Below are 21,135 nucleotides of genomic sequence, written 5' to 3' on the forward strand. Positions count from 1 at the left end.
TTACTTATAGCCATCTACTTATTGTGCTTTGGTTGCATTCTGGTGGCCCTATTAATTCATTAGACATGACAAAATACTTCCGTAGCGGTAAAGAGTATAGGCTATCCTCAAGTGGTACTGAGTGGGATAAGACTTTCTAAACACGCGTTCAAAATGATCCCGATAAAACAGATCCTCGCGCACATTCGACCCGGAGACTGGATTATAGCGATGGATCTGAATGACGCATACTTTCACAGACGCTTACCGAGATTCGTGTTCAAGGTGTCACGCTCCTCGTCCGTTCACGAAAAGTAGCCTATGCAGTGCTTTCCCCCTTGAGATTCAGTAGGGAGCGCGTTCTGGACTACCTAGACAACTAATGCATTTATAGCACAACCTTCTGTGTTCTGCGTCTTTTCAGTATGCGGTGGTTTCAGCTGCCTGTCTGCCCTATTATTGTGCTTGTGCACTTCGCTCGTCCCGCAGATTTATTCCGGACGCTGTGATTGTATAACCTGCTTGTAACAGCTGAGCTGGTCTGATGTTGTATGCACCAGCACTTGCTTCATTATGTTGTATGCACCAATATACCCTTGTTGCTTCATTATTATCACTCCCTGTGATGTATTTGTCCTGCGTCGGCTCGACCGTGTTCAGGGCAGTGCTGAAAGCGCCGGCGAAGTTTTGGCTCTCTGCCAGCTAGATGCATTAATGTTTCAACCAGATCCGGTAACCGAACTGGGTGAGGCGGGGCTTTAGATCTTTGTTGTATTCACCTGCTACGGCATGTGTAACACTTTTCTGTCAACTCTGCATATATCCTTCGCGATCGATATCACACGTTTGTCGATGGAGCGGGTTAAGAGCATACTATCTGACCGCATTAGTGCAGGACAAGGCTCTGAGGACATCAGAAGTTACAGGGACTGATGGCAGCTGTAAGTACAAAGGCCAAAAATGTGCCAAAAATATCAATAACTCATTTTCTTTTGCGTTTGCACGGCAGCATATCTCTGCATCAGAACATCGTATGGAGATGGGGGTTGGCTCTTTTGACTCATGCAAGCAAACAGGATTTCCAACATGCTACACATGTTAGCTGTGAACAGCTACATGCTAATAGCGATTAAGTAAGTGCTAAATCATGCCAAGAAAATGATAAGAACTCCAATAGTGACCATCTGTGACAACTACTAACCACCTACCAACACCATAGCAACTACCCAGAATACCCTAGCAACCGCCTACCAACACCATAGCAACGACCCAGAACACTCTAGCAACCACCTAGCAACCACCTGAACACATGAATAAGCCATATCTCGGCACCAGAACATCGTACAGACATGTTTGTTGGCTTGTATGCAATCATGTACCACACCCTAGCAACCGAGTGGCGAGTTTTGCCACGGCAAGCACCCACTCACATTTTATTCTGGAAATGTACATTCTATGGCCATCTTGAAAATGGTCGCCATCTTGAATTTTTGAGTGGCATACACCTTTTTCCATGATAATGTTCCTTGAAGAATATTTGTACCAAATTTCATGATAGCATCACCATTTGAAAAAAAAATATGCAAGTATTCAAGAAAAATGGCGGCCATCTCGAAAAATGGTTGCCATCTTGAATTTTTGAGGGACAAGCACTGTTTTCCAAAACAACATTCTGAAGAGAGTATTTTCACAAAATGTTATGTCTACATGATATCACTGTTTGAACAATTGACAATGAGCATTTGACAGAAATAGCGGCCATCTTGAAAAAATGGCCGCCATATTGAATTTTTGGGTGGCCAACGCCTTTTTCCCAAAAAATGACCCTTGGAGAGTATCTGTGCCAAATTTCATGCTTCTATACCAATTTGAACGATTCTCTTGAAATATGCCATTAATCTGCTTCACTATTAATAACGTTTCAAAGATTAACAATTCGGTTACAAAACGGTTCTCAATGCATCACGATGGGGTACTATGAGTTAGTATTGTCAGTATCCCTGACCAATACTAGTGAAATACAACGATTCTTCAAGCTAGTTTTGATACCAATGATGAAACGAAATGCTAGTGAACACCTCTAAACAACTATTTAACTACTTTAAGTATTTCATTTTTTTATTTTAATATTTTTAATTACTAACTTGGTGTAATCATGAGTAGGCAAATATTTTAAATAATTACAAATTAATAATTAATTAATAATTTAAAACACTTTCAAACCATACAAGCAAATAGTCAGTAATACAGAGGAATAAAGAAACAAGTCAATAACGTGGTAATGTTGCAGATGTCATGCTTAAATACTGAACATAAAAGTCCAGTGTTTAAATTCCCTAGCATAAGTCACTGAATATGCTGAGTGAAGCTGTGTCCAAGAGCCAAATGGCTCGTATGAAGCACACTTAACCTCAGTCATCACTGTGCTGTAAACTGTCCAAATTAAATCAGTGGAATGCAGACACTACATTAAATCCAGAGATTCCAGCAATACGTAGTCCCAAAAGCATTCAGCATCTTCAAATAACAAAAGACCTGCTCATAAATATTCTATTTCATTTCATAAAACCTGAGTAGTTGATTTAACTGTCTACTTCATGCAAGGACCTACAGGCCAGTTGAGACTACTTTAACTATGAAGTAGGTCACTTCATGAGTCTGGTGCCACCGATTAGACAGGACTATATCTCTACCAGTATGCCTGAAAGATTTCTTTCATTAGGTATCTAGTGTCAGCCAAAGCAAACAAAGGAGGGTGTCCCAACCCGGCTGTGAGGAACAGTCTCTGGACCTGCCTCTCTTTTTCTGCATCCTCATATTTGGTGGAAGTGTTGTAAACCAATGGCTAATTTCAGTGACCTCATTGATTTTCTTTTTTGGAGATTACAGCTTTCCATTTCAGTTGGAAATTAGCATACTTGAATTACAGTGTGGTTTTAAGCATCTGAAGGAAAGGTAAACACTAAAAAGGTGCTTCAACTGAGCAGCATAATACACTGCAAATAAATAAATAAATCCTTTATCAGTATTTTTTTCTTGTTTTCCACTATTGAAATACAGTATCTACATGACAGTCAAAATTGAAAGATATTAATACTTGTTTTCAAAGATTACATCATGAATTAAGCCTATTTTATAGTATAACTCTAAGAACATTTAGTGAGGTTAATGTTTAAAATAAGCCAAAAGGGTAACACTTTAAAATAAAGTAACACTTTACAATAAGGCTCAATTGGTAAATGCATTAGGCATCATAAACTGACAATGAACAATAGTATTTATCGATCCAGGTTAATGTTATTTCTACATACACTTTTAACATTTCAAGTTATGTAAATTGATATTAGTGAATGTATTATGAACTAACATGAATAAACAATGAACATTAGTATATTTACACATTTTATCAAACATAATTTTGCCTATTGAGTAAATGCATCTAGTTTTATAGATGATTGGATATTTTTATTGGAAAATAAGACAAAGTACTCATTAAGATATTTTTTTTTTTTTGTAGGTTTGAGCATCTTTTAAGAAACATTCACAAACTCAGTAATTTTAACAAAGAAGGCTTAGATTATTTACCGTGCTATGTGCCATTTCCTCTCAACCATCAAGTGAATCTCCTCGATTCTAAGGTTGTTGGCATAGTGCAAACGTTTGGGAAGGTGCTGCTTCAAGTATGGTTTGAAGTGCTGGTCTGGCTTTTTACACTGTAGGAGAACCAAGTTTCATGTTTGATGAAGTAGAACAGTGCATTTTAAACTGAAACATTCAAAATACACCATTAAAATAATAAATATACAGTGGTCCCAAAAATATTTAGATACTATTGGAGACTAAAGTCACACAAACAATGCTTGATTTACTCAAAACTAACTTCCCTTGTCTGAGACATTTTTACAAAGAGTTTTAACCAACTTTTTAGTGGTTGAATAAAATAAGTTCCTCTCAAGTTCACAGAGATGTGGTAGGAAAATAACCACAGGATAGGTCATTACATTCACACTATGGAGTAAGTCTTACTATTTTTGACAACCACAAAGTGTCACATTTTGGGCCCACTGTAAAGTATGTTTAAAATGTTATAGTTTCTTATAAAAGGCTTAGTAAAATATTAATATGACGTAAAGTTATAGTACGATAATTATAAAGAATTCTAAAGAACGACACTCACTGTAAGGTTTGCTACAACTGCTTTTGCATCGTCTAGAGAAAAAAAGAGAACAATTTAATTGTTTTGATGCCAGATGCTTTTAAAACAATATAATTCCTAGAAATAGTGCGTTATACTCTATTCTAGTTTCCTCATTAAGTCACATGCTCTCAACCCAATTTTCTCTTGTAATGTGACATTTCATTAACACCAACCAATAGCCTACACAGCATAGGTGACATCAGCCAAAAAGAGAAAGTCATTTAGGCACTATTACACAAATTAGGGAAACATATATATATATTTTTTTTCTAAGGACTATGTGCTGAAAAATTGTGAGAAAGAATTAGGGAAAAATATTTAAGTCAATTTTGGTCAGATGTTGACTTAAAATAAAAACAAAACAAATTTAAAAATGCAACAAAAAGTGTAAAAAAGGAAAAAATATTTTTCTCTCTTAGACTGTTTTGATCTGATTGTACCTAATTTGTCCGGACACTTAGGATATATTTACAAAAAATGTATTTTGTGATGTCTAATGCAACTAGACCAGGACAGGCTAAAATTCTCCTTCTGCTTTTTAATAACTAACATTTAGAGTTGTTTGGATTTCGGGCTCTGATCCTTCCCAGAGAGCCAGGAATTAGGATGATGTCATCTGTGTTGGACATGTAAGAGCTTAGGAACTCTGTGCGGTCACAATGAGCTTCCTCCATGCCTGAACAAAAAAAGACATTTATAATTGATTTGCAAAAAAAAGGGCATCATCCCTCAAAACCCTAGATCCAGGACTTAATGTACTAAGTGTAGTACCATGGTCGCCAACCAAGATGATATTGACACAACGGTGCAATTTCATTTGTTTCAGGCCATTCATCAGCTGTCCAATCACCTTATCAATCTCCCTCAATGCACTGTCAAGCTGTAGAATGAAACAACATTTGTATTATTTTCAAGGTGAAACATCAATGGACTTCAAATTTACTTGAGACAAGTTTGAATTGACACACTATGGTTAGTGAATGTAAGTAGTGTTTACAGTGAGTCTATATTTGGGCTGAGAAGTTTGTTTTCATTACTGCTACATTTGCAACATGACCATATTTGTTTAGATGTATAATGTGTGTGACTTAAGCTGGTGTGAGAGACAAGGTTAGCCAACTGATCTCATGAACTATATGATTCCTGTACAGTCTGCTTGCCTCAGTGCTGTGGGGTCCTAGTTTGTGGCCATAGGAATCCAGCGGTTCAGAATGCATTGCATAAACATATGGCCTGCAAAAACACAGACACATATTACCTATAACCAACCCCCCCCCCCTCAAAAATACAAAAAACTAATAGTATCTATTACTATTAAATAGTACTATCTACAAGGCCACAGTTAATATAAGGCAAAGTCTAACATTAAAGCAACTAAAAACTAATAATGTGTTTGTTAAGATAACCACATAGTGAACCCAAAGAGAAATATGGCAATGTCCCATTCACTATAAAATACAGATCATTGAACTTAGTGGAGTAAAAATTAATGATTGGAGGGAGTTTTGAGGAGATTAAGAACATTTTAAATGAAATGCTCAACCAAAAATTAATGTACACAAAGCATTTAGCATATCAATAAGTAATACACACTGACCTCTCTGCATCAGGAAGGTGAAGCCATTGCAACATAGTCAGAACTCTCCTTTCCAATGGAATGCCACTGTTAATATGCCACACATCAGAATTATGGTATACACATAAATACTACGCACATACAGAACATGCACAAAAATGGCCATTTAAAATTCTTTAGTCACCATATTCAGGCAAATTTAAAGCATAGCTGAAATTTTCTCAAAGAGCTGTCAGCTGGGCAGTTCATTTGGCAAACCTTTGTATCTGAGTTTGAGGCCTGCACAGCACATAGTGTTTAAGTAGGATATCATGGGTCAAGGGAGCAGAAAACCCTTTCCCCACTACCTCCACTAATCCTGACCTCCTGTCCAGTTGTATCAACATTAGGTCAATGTATGGAATAGTTAGGGCTCCCTAAACCTACTGGCTTAGATACGAATAGGTGATTTATTTTTATCCAACTTTGAGGCCAAAGGAAGTAGCTCTGAAAAGTCCTTTGCCCTTCCAATTTGCTTATTTCAGTACGCAGATGATCTAAAGCATGCAGGGGCTTGATTTCACTATATAGGACCTTTTCTCACAAATTGCAGGCAAAACATTTCAAGCTGTCACTTTCTATGCCTGAGTGCAAAAAAATACAGTCTGAAAGCCCTCAGTGAGTGCAGATGAGGAGACCTTTGTGTTACAGTCCTAGGAAAGCCTAGGACTTGCCAGAGAGCACATAAAACAAAAACATGTGATTTCCTCTGTCATATGAAATTTCACTTGTGCAGTTCAGTTGTAATTTCCATGTCCTTTTAAGAAAATGTGAGTGGTGCTTGCCTGTGCAAAACTCTACATGCCATTGCTTTGTGTGGTTTCTAGAGTGATGTTTGTTTTACTGGCCCACAACATGCCCACCTAGAAAATTGTGAGATTGCACACCTCTACTCAACAAGCCAAATGATTTGAGATATCACTCATGTCCGTAATATAAACAGTATGGAATGAGTTATTTAATTAGCCATGTAACAGAATAAAGACATTACATATACATTGTTTGGATTTGAGTTTGGATCATGTTGACTTACACTGGCCAGAAAAATGTACCAGCCTTTACTCCCTGTTTCACTGCTGTTATCCAGATCTAGAAATGGAAGAAAATGTGTTATCAGAGAAAACATATGATGTACTACTGTGGAAAAAGAGTTTTTTCGTTCATGTTTCTACGAAAAATCTTTCTCTCATTTCACACATCAGACAACCTGATAGATCCCTGGACAAAAAAATAAATAAAATAAAGTTAAGGGATCAAAATACATAAATGAGAGACAACTGCTCTATATGTTGGGTAATTTTCACAAGGGTTTGGCAGAACTTTTCAAACTGCAGTGACAAGACTGTGTAAGTTCCATTTTGATGGCCTCATTTACCGTCACAGCTCAGTCAGTGGGGTCTAGAAACAGCCAGAAGAAATAAAGTTCAGTGAAAACTAAGAATTAATTCCAGCTGTTGGGCTAATAGCTGACATGTGTGTTGGAGATGTCTCCCTTCTTTTCATGTAGCTTGCACATGATCACAGATCTAAAAAGCTCACTGACATTATGCTTTATGATTCCACCGCTTGCAGTTTCATACAACTGTGCCGGTGAGGTATGTACTTGACTGGATCGACCTTTGATAGTTAAAGTTTGAGCAGCCTATATTCAAATTCAAATATTTTGTGAAGCCAGATTTGAGGTTGAGGATACCAAACAGCACTGGTTGTCGTGTGTCATAGTCAAGAGGGTTTATTATTCCTGGATACAGCTATTTGTCATGGAAATATATATGCCTATTAATTTCACACTTTCAAGACAAAACAGGCTCTGGTAAAACATCTAATATAATATAATTAAATATGTGAAAATTTGTATCTAAATCTTGTATTCTTTTATTGAATAAGGAGGATAGTCAACTATCAGCTCTTGCTCATTTTAAGGTAGTAGACTCCTTCACTTATTTAGGAATTAAAATCAGAATCAGAATCAGAATCAGAAAGAGCTTTATTGCCGAAAAAAAAAAAATCACAGCTAATATAGATAATATATCTTTGGTGAAAATCATATTGTACGTTGTTTTTTTGTTTGTTTTTTTACAGATGACAAGGTTGTCAAAACAATCACTGTTCACACAAATCCACGAAAACAACTAAAAACGCTGTATTATACATGCCAGGCCAGTAGTTGGGAAGATAAATTTTGGCCTGTTTGATACACAAAGCTTCGTATAGCTCTAAAAAAAAATGGAATTTAGTGCACAAATTCTATGGATTATTTTTATGGTTCTTATGGAACAATGTGAATAAATGAAGACAGAACTTCATTTTTGGAATGGAAAAAAAAGGAATGGAATAGTAACTCACAGGTTGTCCTCCCCACCATCGATGGTTGAGCTTTTCTTTCCCACGGAAGTTAAAGTTAGTATCAAAGCCAGGTTCATGCATGGAGTTACCCACAATTCCATGTGACTCAGGATAAAGCCCCTAAAGCAAAGAAAAAAACAAAAGAAAAATTTTCAAACCAAACTGATGTGTGGTAGATTTTACCCTATGCACCTGTCTTAAGTTTACCTGGGGCGTCAACACTACAGTCGACACTTAATAATATTTATACTCTAGCACTGCGTCTACAGTCGACAACTGGTTTCGAGTCGGTCAACGTCTCAACCTTTTGGAACACTATCACTTGGGAATAAGGTCTTTATTGTTCCACTAACCTGCTCCACTAAACACTATCATTTGAGAATCGAAGTAAGATCTCTAGTGTCTTCTCGGCTGCACAGCAATAGTCAAACAGACTCCAGACAATGCCTTTGAGTGTGCTTTAATTACGGCCGGAGGACCGCAGACCAATTTCAGAGAGAATCCCAACAGCTAAAAGAATCAGTTTATAGAATAGGACGTAAAGGTGACAATTTTTCTATAATATGATTGGTTCTTCATATGTATAATTCAGCAAACCCTTCTGTTACTAGGTAAAAGCAAATCCTGATTTCTTGACTACTTCACCTTGTTATTCCAAGTCATGAGTTTATATATTTAGATAACTGTCTAGTTTAATTTCCCCTTTTTGTTATATTCAGATATAATTCAGACACACACTGACTTTGGCCCAAGGTTTGGGGCATTTAGGTTTCAAAAGCACATCATTATTAATCCTGCAAGAAAAAGACAGAAATAATATTATAATATAAAGTTGTAATTGTAAGTTGACATTCCCCTTGTAGAATTTGAATCCTATCATTAAAAAAGTTTTCACTAAATAAAAAATAAAAAACAAAATGCAAAAAAATTAAAAAGATATAAAGATCTTGCAGATTCTGCAAAATTATGAGCAAAAGTAACAGAAGCTACACAAAATGAATGCATACCGTTGCAATTGTATACAAATTCGGGTAGGTTTTGGTGGGGTACATAGGTCTCATGTATGGTGCATGGGTTCCACATGATCCTATAAGAGAAATGAAAAGTCATTTTTAGGACTGTTAATCAAAAGCATAATTTAGTACAATAACTTATATATGTGTATGTGTGTGTGTGTGTATATATATATATATACGGGTAACTAAACATTAAAACAACTTTTTTAGTTAATGATTTGTAAGAATGGAGCTTCATAAATGCTGTTCATTGATTCAAGTAAATTTTTTGACATTTGGGTTTAAAGTGTTTTAATTCTACAATACAGTATATGGTGTAAAAACGTTTTAGTGCTGCCCTCTTCAGGTTGAACGGTGGCTACTGCAGTTGAATTCTGACGTCAAGGGTACCATCTAACCCTGCCCTTGCCTACAAAGAGATGCGTCTCAGGTGCACCCCCCCCCCACCCCCCCCCCACCCCCCTCCGCTGGGCTCTGCCCACTTTTCCAGCATTTTTCAAAAATTGCCAGTGGGTGGAGTCAGGCTCTGACCAGGGGTTTAGTTACCCTTTAAATTGGATATATAGTACAACAAAGCTTACCAGCATACATACAGTACACTCACATAAAGAATTATATACTATATAACAAATAGAAAATATACAATGTGATTTTTTTAGTAAAATGTGAATCACAATATTGAGCAGATCTCTATATAAAGTTGGATGTATAAGTATACTGACACTATTGGATGAGAACCGAACTTAGCTGAACCATGAGCTGGACGATGAGATCACTGTTTTCTGCAGAACGGAATTATATATTAAATTAATTTGGTTTGCATCATTGAATCATTTTCCTGTTATCACTGTAAAGCTGCTTTGAAACAATCTGTATTGCCCCAGTGAAAAAAATATACCTATACCAAAATGTATCCAAAGCTGCAGTCCGTAGTTTTTCCTCTTTGTCGCCATCTCTGTTCGAAATCTGCAATTGCAGTTATTTGTGAAATTAGCAACTTTACATGGGTTGTGCCTCGGCACGGCACAGCGCGGATGAATCCAATGTTTTGAGGAGAACGTGAGGCTGTCAGTCGCCGCGCCGGTGAGGATACTGTCATTCGGAATCACAGATTCTACTTTTTGTTAGTATGACCAACATAAGAATTTTCATCAGAAAATGTCATCTGAACAAGTAAGTAACATCCAATTTTGTTCTGACCAACTAAGGGAAAAAAAGCATTGCAATAAATCGCGCTGACCATTATCATATCTCGTCAAACTGTGCAAATTATACTTTGTTCTCAAATTGTTAATGTTAACAACATCAGCATTGATATGTACAAAATTAACTGCATTTAATGCCCTTCCGATATTATCCTTGTTTTGGCATGGGCCCGGTTGCAGTCTCTTTTTTTCTGTAGCCACTCTGAAGTCCGAACGAAGTCTTTTATATTTTACAACAGGTGAATCTCCAATTGTCACTGGTGATTGTCGTTTGAACCTTTCTGGATCCGCCATCAAATTGATAAGTTTAATTATCAAGTGCTGTAAGAAAAGGCTATAAATCTCCACCTCCAACATCCTCACGCTCAATATAGCCTACTAGCCGGGACATCTTCTTTATGTGTACATATGTGACGTAATGACGCAAAGACATGCTTGATTTTCCCACAGAAATCCACCAGTACCACTCGAATTAAAAACATTATTGCAAGCTTACCGTTTTGAATCGAGCTAAGGCAAGCAGATAGTTTTAAGCAGTGACTGGTTATGTACTGGCTCAAAAATGTATTTTGGATAATTTTTAACCGAAAAAAGTTACGGAATGCAGCTTTTAAATACATTTATTTCATACTAAGTATATACTACAAATCTATTAACATATTTATTGACTTTCATGATTCTTGTCTTGTGTTCCCCTTGTCTTGTGTGAACTTTTATTTCCTGTTCTGTGCCATGTTTTGTTAGCCTGATGTCCTCATACTCATATGTCTGAGCAGTCTGATACTGCTCCATTGGGCTGTGATTATGGGGCAAAGAAAATGCCTCTGCACTCAATTGGATTGGCAAATGCCTTGATCGCGGTTCTCTGTTCCTCTTTTAAAATGAATGGGCTGTCTACATCTTCTATAACCAGACATTTTTTTTGTAAATATATTTATTCTGAAGCAATATTTTCAGATTTTAAATACCTAATTCTTCATATTTATGATATTTACCCCAGCGTGTTATTTATTTTTATAAAGAGAATGTTTATTACCTGATAGTAATAGATAGATGAATCTATGCATCATCTTTCCTGTCAAATTCTAATTTGATCAATGAATTCAGTTATAATGAGACACGATAGGGCTGTTACCCATCAAATTAAATAATTTGCACTGCAAAATTACAACTGCAATAAATAATGTTATGAGATTGATTTTTTAAATAAATGTTTGAATATACATATTTAAAAAATGTAATACTTAAACATGAAACTAAACCGCCAATGGCGGCAAGTTACCGTCTTAATTAGTGAATCATTCATACAAAAGATTTGTTCAAAACGCTGAATCATTCAGTAACAACACACCGGACTGCTGTTGCTTTCCTTTGGAACTATTTTCGTCAGTGAAATAGAACAAAAACAACGCAACGTTGTTACCAGAAATACACTACCCATTAGCCTATCAATCGCTGTTTACATTGAATGTAATACAATAATAATCATTCTTGCGTTTTGATGCTTCTGGTTATTTTTGTCACTAAAGTTAAGCTACTTGTCCGGTCGGGCAATTAAAATTATCTTTCACTTGCCCTTTCAAAAAATTCCACTTGTCCCGGACAAGAGTTAAAGGAGCCTTATGTAAGAATGTGGCCAAAACTGGTACTGCAATCCCTTTCAAATGACTGTAGAGCGGTGTATCCCCTCCCCCTCCTCCCTGACTCCAGGTTGCAAGATAGGCTGCAGGAACGTATACAGGCTGCTACAATAAGCTTTTTCTGTTAATTATGTTTATGCTTCAAATGAGAGATGTTTTGCAAAGTAATTATATATTGCAAAAATTTACTAATGGCGATTAGCCAAATATAATCGTAAAGATGTACGCTCGTATGTGACAGTACATTGTTACTACAGTAGCTGTTAGTCTAACTTGTAACGGTAGGTATCTGTCATTAACGTAAGTACAAGCACAAGCCTCTGTCACTGTGTGTAACCGATATCAAAGATAAAGCTATTCATTTAGCTGACACTATAAGTGAAAGCGACCAGCTGTATTTTTTACCCTGCAGTACAGGTCCATAACGTTAAAATATGTGATGTGAAAGCTTACGTGTCATTCTATTATTTTTGGCTATAGAACTTGCATGATAAACAGTAATGGGCTTGCTAATGTTGTTTTCCTCAGCATCTCATCATAATGACAGAGAAACAGGCTCTGATAATGCTCTGATAAGGCTCTGATAGTGGTAACTAGAGCAGAGCTGGCAATCCAAATGCCGCAACACTACTGACTTCGTGATTGGTAGATAGGTGGAGGGTGGCGCATCAGACCAAAACACAACATGACAACATCAACATCAGTTGAGGGCTGCAACTTCACTTTTTAAATGACAATATCCTGGCCGAACTACTGTTGTTAGTGATATTGTCATGATCCCGGTGTTCTCTTCTGTCTCTGTCTCCCTCTTGTGTTCTTTTTGTTTTCTGTATCCATTCTCACCCGCGCTCCCTTCATACACACACACCTCGCTTAGACACACCCACTTACTATCACGCTCATTCATTCTCCACCAGCTGATTGCCATCAGCCTTTCCATTACTCTTTCTCCATTTCCACCTGTTATCACTTTCTTCCTAATTAGCTTTCCTACTTCTAGTTCTCTTTTTCCCCTTCTCTCTGCCAGATTATTGACGATGTTAACGCGTGTTTCAGAGCTTACCTGTTCGCATCTTGTCTTGTCTTGTCCTGTCCTGGTGACGTATGTTTGCAACCTGTGCCCTGCCAGTGCTGGAGATTACTGAAGTCTTTCTCTACCCAGCTTCTCTGTATCTGAGGGCGACAGACGGACCACGAGCCCTGATTTGTGTTTCTGCTGCGGGACGCTGAGTGACGCTGAGTATTATTGTGGGATCACTCCTCAGTTTGATTCGACTACAAGAGACTTTCTGTTCTTCTGATTATCTGCTCGACTACAAGAGACTTTCTGTTCTTCTGATTATCTGCTACGAGAGACTTTCTGTTTTCGCTACACTACGTAGCTTGCATTATTTTCATTAAAGGAACTGTTGTCTCGCAGATTGCATTTGGGTCCTTTTTCCTGAACGTGTCCGTGACCGAATAATCTGGCCAAAGGATGGACCCAGCAACTGACCATTCCGTTCAGTCTGCGGTGGAATTTCAGGGAGCCATGCTGGGCCGCCAACAGAACGAGCTGACCACTACCCGTCGAGCAGTCGAATCCTTGGCGAGTCAACTGTCGGATCTCTCAGAGCAGATGCACCATCTACGCTCGGAACCTCCTCCGCGCCTCTCTGGTACCCAAGAACCCAGAATTAATAATCCACCCTGCTACTCAGGCGACCCTTCAGAGTGCCGCTCGTTCCTTACTCAATGCGAGGTGGTTTTCACTTTACAGCCACTCACCTACTCGCTGGACCGCACTCGTATCGCCTACGTTGTTTCTCTTCTCACCGGGAGGGCGCGAGAGTGGGGAACGGCGGTCTGGAATGCCGACTCTGATTGCACCAGCTGTTACTCTACATTTAAGGAGGAGATGACTCGAGTGTTTGACCGGTCTTCACATGGTGTCGAGGCTTCTCGTTTGCTCTCATCTCTCCGTCAGGGTAAACGGTCAGTCCCGGACTTTTCAATTGAATTCCGCACGCTCGCTACAACATGTGGATGGAATGAGCCAGCGCTTGTTGCTCGATTTATTGAGAGTCTCAACGCAGACATTAAGGACGAGATTCTGTCCCGGGAGGTGCCGACCCATCTTGACTCTCTTATTGACCAAGCTATCCGCATAGACAGACGTTTCGAGCTTCGGCGCCGAGCACGCGGCATGGAGAGGGCTCTGCTCTCCTCACCTCCCGTTTCTTATACCCCTCCTATTAATCCGGTTCCTGAGCCAATGCAGTTGGGGGGAATTCGGATCACTGCTGCTGAACGTGAGCGACGCATCTTAAACCGACTTTGCCTTTACTGTGGATCTGCCGGTCACTTCGCTACCACATGCAAAGTAAAAGCCAACGCTCGTCAGTAAGGAGAGGGCTTCTGGCGAGCGCTACTGTTTGTGTCCCTCCGCCAAGTTCACGCACTTCTTTCCCTGCCACTCTCCAATGGTCCGGCTTTTCTGTAACCTGTCAGGCCCTTATCGACTCGGGAGCGGAGGCCAGTTTTTTAGACGAGACTTGGGCTCTTGAACAGGGCATTCCTTTAGTTGATTTGAATGACAGTACTCCTGTTTTTGCCCTTGATGGTAGCGAGCTTGAAAGAGTCAGCCGTACTACCATTCCGGTGAGTCTCACGCTTTCTGGCAATCACAGGGAGACTATTACCTTTTTTATTTTTCATTCGCCCTACACTCCCATTGTTTTGGGCCATCCCTGGCTCGTTGAACACAGTCCACATATTGATTGGGGCAAGGGGTCCATTCTCTCGTGGAGATTGTCTTGTCATGTTAAGTGTTTAGTGTCTGCTGTTCCCCCTGTCTCTTCTGTTTCTGTGTTTCAGGAGGATCCTGGTGATCTGTCGGGGGTTCCGGAGGAGTATCTCGATTTGAGGGCGGTTTTTAGTCGATCACGTGCCGCTTCTCTTCCTCCCCATCGCCCGTACGACTGTTGTATCGACCTCCAACCTGGCACGACTCCGCCGCGGGGCAGGCTGTATTCATTGTCCGCGCCCGAGCGCGAAGCCATGGAGAAATATCTCTCAGAGTCCCTCGCTGCAGGTACAATTGTTTCGTCGTCCTCTCCCGCGGGCGCAGGTTTCTTTTTTGTAAAGAAGAAAGACGGCTCTTTGCGCCCTTGTATAGATTATCGTGGGCTAAATGACATAACGGTCAAGAACCGCTACCCTCTTCCCCTTATGTCATCAGCTTTCGAGATCCTTCAGGGGGCAAAGATTTTCACTAAACTGGATCTGCGGAACGCGTATCATTTGGTGCGTATACGAGAGGGAGATGAATGGAAAACCGCGTTTAACACCCCCCTCGGGCATTTTGAATATAAGGTTTTACCGTTCGGCCTCGTCAATGCCCCTTCAGTCTTTCAAGCCCTAGTAAATGATGTTTTGAGAGACATGTTGAATGTCTTTGTTTTTGTCTATCTAGATGACATATTAATTTTCTCCCCATCTCTCCAGGTTCACGTTCAACACGTACGTCGTGTACTCCAACGTTTGTTGGAGAATCGCCTTTTCGTTAAGGCCGAGAAATGTACCTTTCATGCCAAGTCGGTCACTTTTTTAGGGTCCGTAATTTCTGCTGACGGAGTCAGCATGGACCTCGCTAAGGTTCAGGCTGTCACCGATTGGCCGGTTCCCGACTCACGAGTCGCTTTACAGCGCTTTTTGGGTTTTGCGAATTTTTATCGGAGGTTTATCCGCAACTTTAGTCAAGTCGCCGCTCCTCTCACCGCTCTCACGTCTGTCAAGTCCCGTTTTGAATGGTCGCACTCAGCCCAGTCCGCTTTCGATTGTTTAAAGACCTTGTTTACGTCTGCTCCTATTCTAGTTACTCCCGATCCCTCCAGACAATTCATCGTGGAGGTCGACGCGTCAGAGGTGGGCGTTGGGGCCATTCTGTCGCAACGGTCATCTTCTGATGATAAGGTTCACCCGTGCGCTTTCTACTCTCACCGTCTTTCTCCTCCCGAGCGAAATTATGACGTCGGTAATCGAGAACTTCTGGCCATTCGTTTAGCCTTGGGGGAGTGGCGTCATTGGCTCGAGGGCTCTCCTGTTCCATTCGTGGTCTGGACCGATCATAAAAACCTCGAGTACATACGGTCTGCTAAACGACTTAACGCTCGCCAAGCTCGTTGGTCCCTGTTTTTTGATCGCTTTGATTTTTCTATTTCGTATCGCCCTGGTTCCAAGAACCTTAAGCCCGACGCTCTCTCGCTTCAGTTCGATTCCCCCGTGGGAACTCCTGTGAGAAAGGAGATTCTTCCTCAAGGCTGCATCGTTGGTTCTTCCATCTGGGGAATCGAACGCTTGGTTAAACGGGCTTTATCTCGGGTCGTCACTCCTCGCCAATGTCCGCGAGACCTACTCTTTGTTCCTGTCCCCACTCGCTTGGCTGTCATGCAATGGGGTCACTCCTCCAAGTTGTTCGCCCATCCTGGAGTTAGGGGAACCATTGCTGTCATCCGTCAGAGATTCTGGTGGCCTACCCGCGAGCGCGATATCCGTCGATTTGTGGCCGCCTGTTCTATCTGTGCCCAGACTAAGTCTAGTAATTTGCCACCGGCTGGTCTGCTTAGACCCCTGTCTATTCCATCTCGCCCGTGGTCACATATCGCGCTCGACTTCATTACCGGACTACCGGAGTCCAAAGGCAACACTGTAATCCTCACTGTAGTTGATCGCTTTTCTAAAGCCGCTCACTTCATTCCTCTTCCCAAACTCCCATCCGCTAAGGAGACCGCTCAAGCCGTTGTTAGTCATGTTTTCAAGCTTCACGGACTTCCCTCGGATGTCGTGTCTGATCGCGGACCTCAGTTTGCGTCGTTATTTTGGAAGGAGTTTTGCCGTCAGATCGGTGCGTCACCCAGTCTATCTTCTGGTTTTCACCCACAGACCAACGGTCAGGCCGAACGAATTAATCAGATTGTTGGTCGTATTCTCCGCAGTCTCGCATTTCGTAATCCTTCCTCGTGGGCTGATCAACTTCCGTGGGCCGAATATGCCTATAATTCTTCTCCATCCTCCGCCACCGGCTTATCTCCGTTTCACGGTTGTCTTGGGTACCAGCCACCTCTGTTTCCTTCTCAGGAGGCGGAGACTAATGTTCCGTCTGTCGCGGCGTTTATTCAGCGTTGTAAAAGAACCTGGAGAGGGGTGAGGTCTGCTCTATGCCATACTCGTTCTCTCACTCGCCGTGCCGCTAATCGTCATCGTATTAAGAGTCCGAGATACATCTGCGGTCAAAGGGTTTGGCTTTCCTCTTGCAATCTTCCTTTACGATTCGCGTCCCGCAAGTTGGCCCCTAAATTTATTGGGCCATATTCTATCTCTAAGATAATCAGTCCTGTCGCGGTTAGACTTAGATTGCCTCCTAACCTCCGGCGCGTCCATCCAGTGTTTCATGTTTCGTGCGTCAAGCCCGTCGTCCGCCCCCCACCTCGCCAGGCTTCCCCTCCTGCTCAGGTGGAGGAAGGTCCTGTATATCGCGTACGTAAGTTACTTGATGTCCGTCCGCGAGGTCGTGGTCACCAGTACCTTGTCGACTGGGAGGGATACGGGCCGGAGGAGAGAAGCTGGATTCCTTCACGGAACGTCTTGGACCGCTCGCTTATCGAGGACTTCTACCGCACTCGCCAGCCTCTACCCTCGGGAGCGCCAGGGGGCGCTCGTTGAGGAGGGGGTACTGTCATGATCCCGGTGTTCTCTTCTGTCTCTGTCTCCCTCTTGTGTTCTTTTTGTTTTCTGTATCCATTCTCACCCGCGCTCCCTTCATACACACACACCTCGCTTAGACACACCCACTTACTATCACGCTCATTCATTCTCCACCAGCTGATTGCCATCAGCCTTTCCATTACTCTTTCTCCATTTCCACCTGTTATCACTTTCTTCCTAATTAGCTTTCCTACTTCTAGTTCTCTTTTTCCCCTTCTCTCTGCCAGATTATTGACGATGTTAACGCGTGTTTCAGAGCTTACCTGTTCGCATCTTGTCTTGTCTTGTCCTGTCCTGGTGACGTATGTTTGCAACCTGTGCCCTGCCAGTGCTGGAGATTACTGAAGTCTTTCTCTACCCAGCTTCTCTGTATCTGAGGGCGACAGACGGACCACGAGCCCTGATTTGTGTTTCTGCTGCGGGAGCTGAGTGACGCTGAGTATTATTGTGGGATCACTCCTCAGTTTGATTCGACTACAAGAGACTTTCTGTTCTTCTGATTATCTGCTCGACTACAAGAGACTTTCTGTTCTTCTGATTATCTGCTACGAGAGACTTTCTGTTTTCGCTACACTACGTAGCTTGCATTATTTTCATTAAAGGAACTGTTGTCTCGCAGATTGCATTTGGGTCCTTTTTCCTGAACGTGTCCGTGACAGATATAAGCATTTGAAATGAACATGATTTCTTAATGTCTAGTGACATATCAGGGCCATTTTATGATTAATTGAAATAAATTTCTTACATACAGCTCCTTTAATGTCGAGCCCTGAGTTCATTCATGGTCTTTTGCCGTGCTGTAAAGCGGAACAGGTGATCGGTTCAAAGCGATCTGTGTGACTGTCACGCATCATTAGAGCGCCAAAACAAAGATCACAACAGCTCGAAAGACGTCTATTGTCTCACTCCAGTCTAATTAGCACATTCCCAATTATTATTGTGAAGTTTACCATGCTTGCAACTTCACCCCCCCCCCCCCCCCCAAAAAAAACCTCTCGGATCTGCACGACATTTAATGACATATTTTGATTTTGATTGAAAAGCGACTAGTATGCAAACGTTAACATACTTATTTGATGTAAATCTGCTTTGAAACAATATATTGTGAAAAGCTCTATACAAATAAATTTGGCCTGACTTGACAGAGTTTAGAAAGGGTAGAGCAAAACATCACTATAGGGCAATTTATGTGGTTTCATAGCACAAGATTTGTGATTATATCTCAGCGTCCCATGTTCCCCAGATTTACAGTATATGGTACATATTAAACACACAAAAATGTGTCTTTTGTTCCCAGGGTCCTACGTTCCCCAGTTCAAAGGTCAGTTAACACACATTAGTAAACTTTTTAAAAGGCCAGGACTCACTTTCCCAGGGCCCTATCCACTTTATAAACTTCTACCCCTAACCCCAAAGAAGCTATGACCTTTTGTGATTCTGATACTCTAACCATATGTTTAGCTCCCTCAAGTCAAGGCCTGTTATATAGTAAGTACATCAGTGTAGGGGAAAAGAAAACCCCTTTGACAAGTTCCCACAATAACCCATGTCATATTAAGCAAAAACAGAGCTTAGCTTTTTTTCAGGTGGCCCCCTTCCTGTTCGAAGGAGTGATGAGATAGTTAGCAGATTGTCATCACTCAATGGCTGGCTGTCTAAGTGGTGTCCGCAAAATAATATAGAATTCATAGACAATTGGAAAAGTTTTTGGGGCAAACCTGACCTGTTGAAAAGAGATGGTATTCATCCCTCCTGGGATGGTGCTGCTCTTCTCTCTAGTAATTTGGCTCATAGTCTTAGAGACAAAACATGACAATCTGGGTGGGGCTCAGGTCAGGAAGCAGACAAACTGGCTAAACCGACCGTCTGCTAGCGGCCTCGCGTCACCAAGGTCAGATAAATCCCATCACATAGAGCCTCTTTCACCTAGATATCATCATATAGAGACTATGTCTGTTCCCCGAATTTGGAAATCCAAAAAACGTCCAAACCGATCTAAGGTTAAAAATTTAATTAATATTCAACATATACAAAATTGATATAATACAGATGAGCAAACGATAAAGCTTGGGTTGCTGAATATTCGATCCCTTACTTCAAAAGCGCTCATAGTTAATGATATGATTTCAGATTATAACCTAGATGTGCTGTGTATGACAGAAACCTGGCTAAAACCAGACGATTACATTACTTTAAATGAGTCCACCCCCCATGATTACTGTTATAAACATGAACCTCACCTGAAAGGCAAAGGGGGAGGTGTTGCTGTAATTTATAGTAATATTTTTAAAATCACTAAAAAATCTAGTTTTAAATATACTTCTTTTGAAGTGTTGGTGCTTAATGTAAAAATATATAATGTAAACGATAAATCAAGTTTGAGAATTCTGCTGGCAACTGTATACAGGCCACCAGGGCACCATAAAGATTTTATCAAAGAATTTGCTGACTTTCTATCAGAATTAGTATTGACTGCAGATAAAGTCCCAATTGTTGGCTATTTTAATATACATGTAGATAATGGAAAAGATGCAATGGGATTGGCATTTAAAGACATTCTTAACTCTATTGGAGTTAGACAACACGTGTCAGGACCTACTCATTTTCGTAATCATACTCTAGATCTAATATTATCACATGGAATCAATGTTGATGCGGTTGAAACTCTGCAGCAGAGCGACGACATCTCAGATCATTATCTAGTCTCATGTAAATTACATTTAGCCAAGGCTGCAAAGCCAACTCCGTGTTACAAGTATGTTAGACCTATCACTTCAGCCACTAAAGATTGCTTTATCAATAATCTTCCAAATCAGTTTCATCGTCTCAGCATCCCAGATAGCTTAGAAGAACTTGATATTGCAACAGAAACTTTTAAATCTCCCCTTTCCAGCACTTTAGACACAGTTGCTCCGTTGCGCTTAAAGAAAATTAAAGAAAATAGTCCAACGCCGTGGTACAACGAGCACACCCGGGCCATTAAGAGGGCAGCCAGAAAAATGGAGCGCAACTGGAAGAAAACAAAACTAGAGGCATTTCGGATTTCATGGAAGGAGAGCTCGATTGCTTACAGAGAGGGTTTAAAAGCTGCTAGATCTGCTTTATTTTTCAAGAAAATAAACATAATCCAAGGTATTTATTTGAAAAAGTGGCTACACTAACGAAAAAGAAAGCTTCAAGCCCAGAAGTTTCCAAGAAACACAGCAGTAATGACTTTATGAACTTCTTCACTATTAAGATTGATAATATTAGGGACAAAATTATAACTATGCAACCGTCTACTACAGCATCGCATCAGGGAGTGCATTATAGTCTCCCTGAGGTAAAATTTGATTCATTTGTTGCCATAGGAGAGGAAGAATTTTGCAAACTCGTTAATTCATCTAAATCG

General features: G+C 40.6%; 1 protein-coding gene across 3 annotated transcripts in view; it reads right to left on the minus strand.

The window, feature by feature from the left end:
• The window catches only part of enpp2 (ectonucleotide pyrophosphatase/phosphodiesterase 2), a 49,418-nt gene that overhangs the window by 18,909 nt on the left and 9,374 nt on the right, over positions 1–21,135 (minus strand). For all 3 annotated transcript variants that reach the window (XM_077207254.1, XM_077207244.1, XM_077207263.1), the window contains exons 7-15: positions 9,146–9,225; positions 8,139–8,258; positions 6,826–6,881; positions 5,775–5,840; positions 5,338–5,410; positions 4,949–5,057; positions 4,728–4,853; positions 4,157–4,188; positions 3,565–3,692 (exon numbers count right to left, since the gene is read on the minus strand). In XM_077207254.1, coding sequence (XP_077063369.1) covers positions 3,565–3,692; positions 4,157–4,188; positions 4,728–4,853; positions 4,949–5,057; positions 5,338–5,410; positions 5,775–5,840; positions 6,826–6,881; positions 8,139–8,258; positions 9,146–9,225 — 790 coding nt within the window. The remainder of the gene's footprint in view (positions 1–3,564; positions 3,693–4,156; positions 4,189–4,727; positions 4,854–4,948; positions 5,058–5,337; positions 5,411–5,774; positions 5,841–6,825; positions 6,882–8,138; positions 8,259–9,145; positions 9,226–21,135) is intronic.

Source organism: Siphateles boraxobius, unplaced genomic scaffold, assembly GCF_051911475.1.
Source record: "Siphateles boraxobius isolate OS27281-9 unplaced genomic scaffold, OSU_SipBor_1 12, whole genome shotgun sequence".
In the NCBI taxonomy this organism is placed as follows: Eukaryota; Metazoa; Chordata; class Actinopteri; order Cypriniformes; family Leuciscidae; genus Siphateles; species Siphateles boraxobius.